General features: G+C 34.3%; 1 protein-coding gene across 1 annotated transcript in view; it reads left to right on the forward strand.

The window, feature by feature from the left end:
- Window positions 1-697: 697 nt before the first annotated feature.
- The window catches only part of LOC106469554 (protein obstructor-E-like), a 17182-nt gene continuing 11243 nt past the window's right edge, over window positions 698-6636 (forward strand). Inside the window, exon 1 of the mRNA XM_013930050.2 lies at window positions 698-776. Coding sequence (XP_013785504.1) covers window positions 737-776 — 40 coding nt within the window. The 5' untranslated portion in view covers window positions 698-736. The remainder of the gene's footprint in view (window positions 777-6636) is intronic.

Genomic DNA, 6636 nt, shown 5'->3' on the forward strand with positions numbered 1-6636 from the left:
CTTTATTTATAGTATATTTTTATAATACTTTACAATCATCTCGACCGCTACTCTCTATTTATAGTATATTTTTATAATACTTTACAATCATCTCGACCGCTACTCTTTATTTATAGTATATTTTTATAATACTTTACAATCATCTCGACCGCTACTCTTCTATTTATAGTATATTTTTATAATACTTTACAATCATTTCATCCGCTACTGTCTATTTATAGTATATTTTTATAATACTTTACAATCATCTCGACCGCTACTCTTTATTTATAGTATATTTTCGATTAAACTCTTCTTAGTCAGTATTGGAACGAATTCATAACACAATAAAAATACACTGCACGTCATGTTGATATTTATATTATGTTAAATCAAAATATTTACTGTTGTACTCGTGTCTGTTCTTTTGTTAAGATCTTGAACACAGTTCTTAATATAATAGCAAGCTTCGGCTACTTGCTTCTAATTTATGCGTCACCTCAACGACTCCTGACATATTTAAGCAATTCAGGTGAGTAAAAAATAATCTTGCAGAAAAGTAGAACATGCCATCTGTTGATCTGATGTTTTCTTACTCTAAATGCTTACTGAGCACGAGGCTAGGTCAGGGACAGAATGTGTAAGGAGAGCAGACTAGGTGGCGCTCCAGTCGAGTGACCATACTTTAACTCTTGTCAGTAAATCAGACAGTTCAGTAGAGAAATAAGAGGAGAAGGATCAACATAGAGGAACCAAGATGAAAGTGTGCTTTATATTAGTGCTTCTTGTAGGAGCCGGTAGGGGGAGCAGCTTTTTTAATATTCTTACTTTAGCTTCTTAGAATATGTTCTAGTAGCCTTTATCACAAATAATAGCTAATTCGTACTTTGTTTCGATATTTTAACTCTAACTTGCATTTTTAGAGTACCTTAGAACATTGTTCTTCTATGATAAATAAATTAGCCTTAAGTAAAATTTAGGTAGTTTTTATTGTACTCATCTGATAACTACTGAAAATAGCGTGAAATATTATAAACAATTAAATACAATTACGTTGTTCTTTATACTTTCCAAGTATATTCTGTCGCTCAGAGCGCACTGGATCCAAATGAACCTCTTATGAGGAGAAAAGTCACGTACTTAAACTCGTATAAAACCATAACAGTCACTTTTATGTTAAAATATTATTCTAGTGACGTTAGTTGGTTAGCTGTTAAAATACTTCTGAAATGTTATTCTAGTGACGTTAATTGGTTGGACTGTTCTAGTAGTTAGCTGTTAAAATACTTAACGTCACTAGAATAACATTTCAGAACTACTAGGACAGTCCAACCAATTAGCGTTTCAGACTGTGAATCTGCGGGTTCACGGCTCGCGTTTCATTGTCTCTCGGCATTTTGGGGCCGTGGGTGCGTTATAAGAATGACGATTAACTCCCACTATTTGATTAGAATGGCCCGAGAGTTTTTACTAGCTGTCTTTCCTTTAGACTATCATTTCAAAATTAGTGACGGTTTGTGCAGATATTTTTTTGTGTAACTTTGCAGAAATATTTGTGCTTGAGTCGTAAACATATGTAAAGAAAATTCTTTAATTTTTTTTTACAGAGGAGCTATTTGAAAGTAAACATTATATACAAGGTTTAAATATTATTTAATCTGTGTTTAGCAGTGAAAATTCAATTACAAAGTTTAGTGACAGAGAATTAATGTTGTGTATTGAATATAGGCTTAATGATTTCAGTAATGTATTAGAAATTGTTTGAAAACTAAATAATACATTAGACATTGTTTGAAACTGAATAATGTATCAGACATTGTTTGAAAACTGAATAATGTATTATACAATGTTTGAAACTGAATAATGTATCAGACATTGTTTGAAAACTGAATAATGTATTAGACATTGATTGAAACTGAATAATGTATCAGACATTGTTTGAAAACTAAATAATACGTTAGACTTTGCTTGAAAACTGAATAATGTATCAGACTTTGTATGAAAACTGAATAATGTGTCAGACATTGTTTGAAATCTGAATAATGTATCAGACATTGTTTGAAAACGATACGTTACATCACTTTGATTTACCGTTCAGAAACTTAAAGTGACTTAGATTATTCTAATCGGTGGGATCATCTATCCTTACCTTTTTTTTATGAGCCAGGCGTGACTTAGTGGTTAGCTTTCCGGACTGTGAATACAGATTTCATGCTTCGCAACCTGTTGCTGCAAAATCACGCTCTAAACTTTGCGGTCGAGCGAGCGTTATAAGAGTGACTGTCAAATACCATTGTTCGTAAAGTAGTCCAAGAGTTGGAGGTGGATGCTATTGATTAGTTACTTTTCCCTCTAGTCTGTCACTTCAAAATTAGGGACAGCTAGGGTATACAAACTCTTGTGTAGTTTGAACAAATATACAAAGCAACCAAACAAATCATCAACTGAGAAATTGTTATACAAATTTTGAATCGCTGTTCTAAGGGATAGCTAGGATATACAAACTCCGGTGTAGTTTGAACAAATATACCAAAATTTGTATAACAATTTCTCAGTTGATGATTTGTTTGGTTGCTTTAGTCGCTGTTCTATGGTCACTTTCAATCATATTATAGAATGTTATAAACAGATGCTTTATTATTTCTTTTCCATTTATAATATTTTTTTCTCTTGAAAACTGGCATTCAAAAGTTAATCCTACCTTAAAGAAAAGTGTTAATTACCTTAAATAACAAATTTACAACAATTATATCTGTCTTTAATTATTATATAATGTTATCAAAACCCGAATTGTTTCATGTTATGGTCGATGATGTGGGTTTCTTTTCCGTCCCTAATTTTGAACAGATCTACTATAAGGAAGATAACTAGACAACGGCACCCATTATCTTCTAATCAAATAAGGGGATTTGACTGTCACTCTCATAACACACCAATACTAAAAACAAAACAAAAAACCCCCAACAACTGGGTATTGCATTCTTCGAAGGCGTCGCTTTATCTCGAGCCGAATTACTTCAGAAACCCCATAAACTTTATTTCTTATATTAAGCCATGAGAAATGTTCCTGAAGCTCACTTAAATCTGATAACGTCATCTGCACTCTCATTCCCGAGGCTATCGGAAATGTGATCATAAATACTTGGTTGTTAAACCTAATCTGGGTCACACGCCCAATCACTGAAACCAGTTAGGAGTGATGTAATAAGTAGGAAAGGTGCCTTACACCTTGGTACAACAAACCAGGCCTATGGCATCTAAAGCATGAATTAATAAGTTACATTTTTTTAGTACAAACTTTCTTTAGTCTGAGCATTAGGCTCAGTTCTAAATATTTCAATATTTGTCCGATTATATATTTATTATCCTGTCTTGCTGTTTTCTCAAATGTTAGCTTCGAATTAACAGCTGCTCGACTGGGTCCTTATCCTACATAAGACAATACCATGCTATAGTTACAGTTAAACACGAACAATACCACGCTATAGTTACAGTTAAACACGTACAATACGACGCAATAGTTACAGTTAAACAGGTGTAGTGATCATTGAAACGATTCCTTGGAATCATTTTGTTTAATGAACTTACAACACGGTTCTACCACCGTATCGTGTTAAGTTTGGAATCATTTTGTTTAATGAACTTACAACACGGTTCTACCACCGTATCGTGTTAAGTTTGGAATCATTTTGTTTAATGAACTTAATACATGGTTCTACCATCGTATCGTGTTAAGTTTGGAATCATTTACGTTAATGAACTTACAACACGGTTCTACCACCGTATCGTGTTAAGTTTGGAATCATTTACTACCATCGTATCGTGTTAAGTTTGGAATCATTTACTTTAATGAACTTACAACACGGTTCTACCATCGTATCGTGTTAAGTTTGGAATCATTTACTTTAATGTACTTACAACACGGTTCTACCATCGTATCGTGTTAAGTTTGGAATCATTTACTTTAATGAACTTACAACACGGTTCTACCATCGTATCGTGTTAAGGTGACCAAGTAAACTGCAATATCTCATGTAGAAATGTCGATAATTCGGCCAATAATCGCACCGTAAATAAGATACTGCATGAAAGAAAAACGTCTATTCGAAAGGTACTTATGAGCGTCTTTATTCGAACGTTAACATGTTCCTCGAATGAACCAAAGTAGGTAAAAACTGTCAATAAAAGAATGAAGAATAAATACAAAACAATGCAACGTTGTGTGGTGAAGCGAAGTAAGATGTAATGGATTGAAAGCACTTGGTACCACTTTAGGTTTAATGAAATAATTAAACTGTACTATAGATGTGACATTGTTTGTTTGAAAGCCGGTACCATGCTTGGTACCACTTTAGGTTTATGAAATAATTAAACTGTACTATACATGTGACATTGTTTGTGCAATGTTACACGAGGACTGCCTGCGCTAGTCGTCCCTAATTATGAGCTGATAGACAGAGGAAAAGCAGCTGGTCAACAGTTATCTGATCGAATAGTGAAATTTCACCGTCACTCTTATATTGCGGCGCACGTTTCCTGTGGCAACGGGGTGTGAACAACAAATCCTAGCATTCACTGTCCGGGCACGTTCGACTCTGTTTCACATTGAATTGTAGATGTCTTGAAATTACTTTTTATCATAGCCTCGTACAATTTTTATATAATTTCCCCATGGACAGAACGCGCTAAAGACACGAGGTGACAAAGGTTACGACGTAACTGAAATAGCAAAATATCACTTATTAAGTTTTCCTCTTACACACCTCTGTAACTTAAAGTTCTCTAGAAATCGTCGCAGGTTGCAATGTTCTATAGCTAGTTTCTCAGTACTTTTTTACAGAAAATGTTGATTAATATCATCTTTACAAAAATCAGATGAGTTTTCTCGAATTTCTGTAGACCAAAACCAAAACCCATCTAGAATATTAGGAATTTTTCAGAAAACAGCATTTTTTAGAGGTGAAACTAATAAACTTACTTTTTTTGACAATAAGTAAACTTTCCACGAAAGAAGGATATGTTTAAATATTGTTAGGTCAGTTTGAGCCCAACCTCACTGTTAGATATAGTCCTAACTGTTTGAAACAACTGCAATACGTCGGTGATGCTCAGATTAATTAAAAAGCCATTAAGCATGAACTATGTTGAATTTAACAGAGGATTGGAAACCGCTAAATATTAGTAATGTTTGATTCAATAGATGATTAAAAACTACTGAGCATTAAACGTGTCCTCTGGATGTCAGCAGTGAGTTTCTGGACTTACAATGCTAAAATTCGAAGTTCGATTCTCCGTGGTGGACAGAGTGCTAATATCCAATTGTGTAGTTTTGCACTAAAAAACAACAACATCTACCTTAATCGGTTAAAGTTAATAGGTGATTAAAGATTAACAACCATTAGTATTAACCACATTTAATTTGTTTGATGTGTTTAAACATTTATAAGTTTGACTCTACTATGTTGTACAATAAATATACAAGTGAAAATCAATGCTCTGGTGTCACTGCCGTACAAAAATGAAATATTTCTCTAGGAAACTAATGTAAGTTTATCTTGCGTACTTAAAGCGCGAGTCCGAGAAGGGTATTGTTCAGTTGAGGCATTGTGGGATATGGTTTGAAGTGGTTCCTTGCAGTTTTAAGCTTTCATTGAAGGATTAACCCTGGCGCTGATTCTCAGAACATGTGATGTCTTTAATATTATTAAACTCCGTTTAATTTGGAAAAGCACATATGTAGTAAATGTTATGAAGTGGACTAAGAAAGAAAGTTTTCATGACCTTTAGTATTATTTGTTAAGAGCAAACTAAGTCCATTCGATGTAGAGGTCAGTGCTGGCTCCAGCGAGATGGGTTTTGCAAAGTGTTCAACACTGTGGTTTCCGTTTTAAAGGTGGGAAAGTCTGGAGATATGTTATCCAGTCGCAGTTGATTTGGCAGAGTTTTGATTTTTCTCTTCAGATCATAACTGAAATGCCATCGATCTACTCCGCCAATCATACGAGTTGACACATAATATTTTCGATCTATATTATAAAAGTATAATAACAAGTTTCTGTGGCTAATCACAAAGCAACTTCCTCTCTGGTAATTACCATGTCTGTTCAGTGCGCATGCACGGTATAAAGTTATGACTTCCTACATCAGAGGCTCCCAACATTTCTCAGCACACAGCCCCCTCCCTCCCCACGTCCTTAGAATGTTCTGCATCCTGATCAAGAACCCCCACCCAATGAGCATATACATACTGAGTACTTTAATAGTGTTGTGTATTTTCTACGCTCCCAGTTTGGAAACCTCTGTCACATATACCAATTTCTTGATTGAACAGCTGCTGAGAGGCCACGTGCACAGCCACTTTCAGTTGTTTACAAAACATCGTATGGATGTCATACATTATACACAACAGCATCCCCTTATATAGATGACATACATTATACACAACAACATCCCCTTATATAGATGACATACATTATACACAACAGCATCCCCTTATATAGATGATATACATTATACACAACAACATCCCCTTATATAGATGACATACATTATACACAACAACATCTCCTTATATAGATGACATACATTATACACAACAACATCCCCTTATATAGATGACATACATTATACACAACAGCATCCCCTTATATAGATGAT

Source organism: Limulus polyphemus, unplaced genomic scaffold (assembly GCF_000517525.1).
Source record: "Limulus polyphemus unplaced genomic scaffold, Limulus_polyphemus-2.1.2 Scaffold3543, whole genome shotgun sequence".
Taxonomy (NCBI): Eukaryota; Metazoa; Arthropoda; class Merostomata; order Xiphosura; family Limulidae; genus Limulus; species Limulus polyphemus.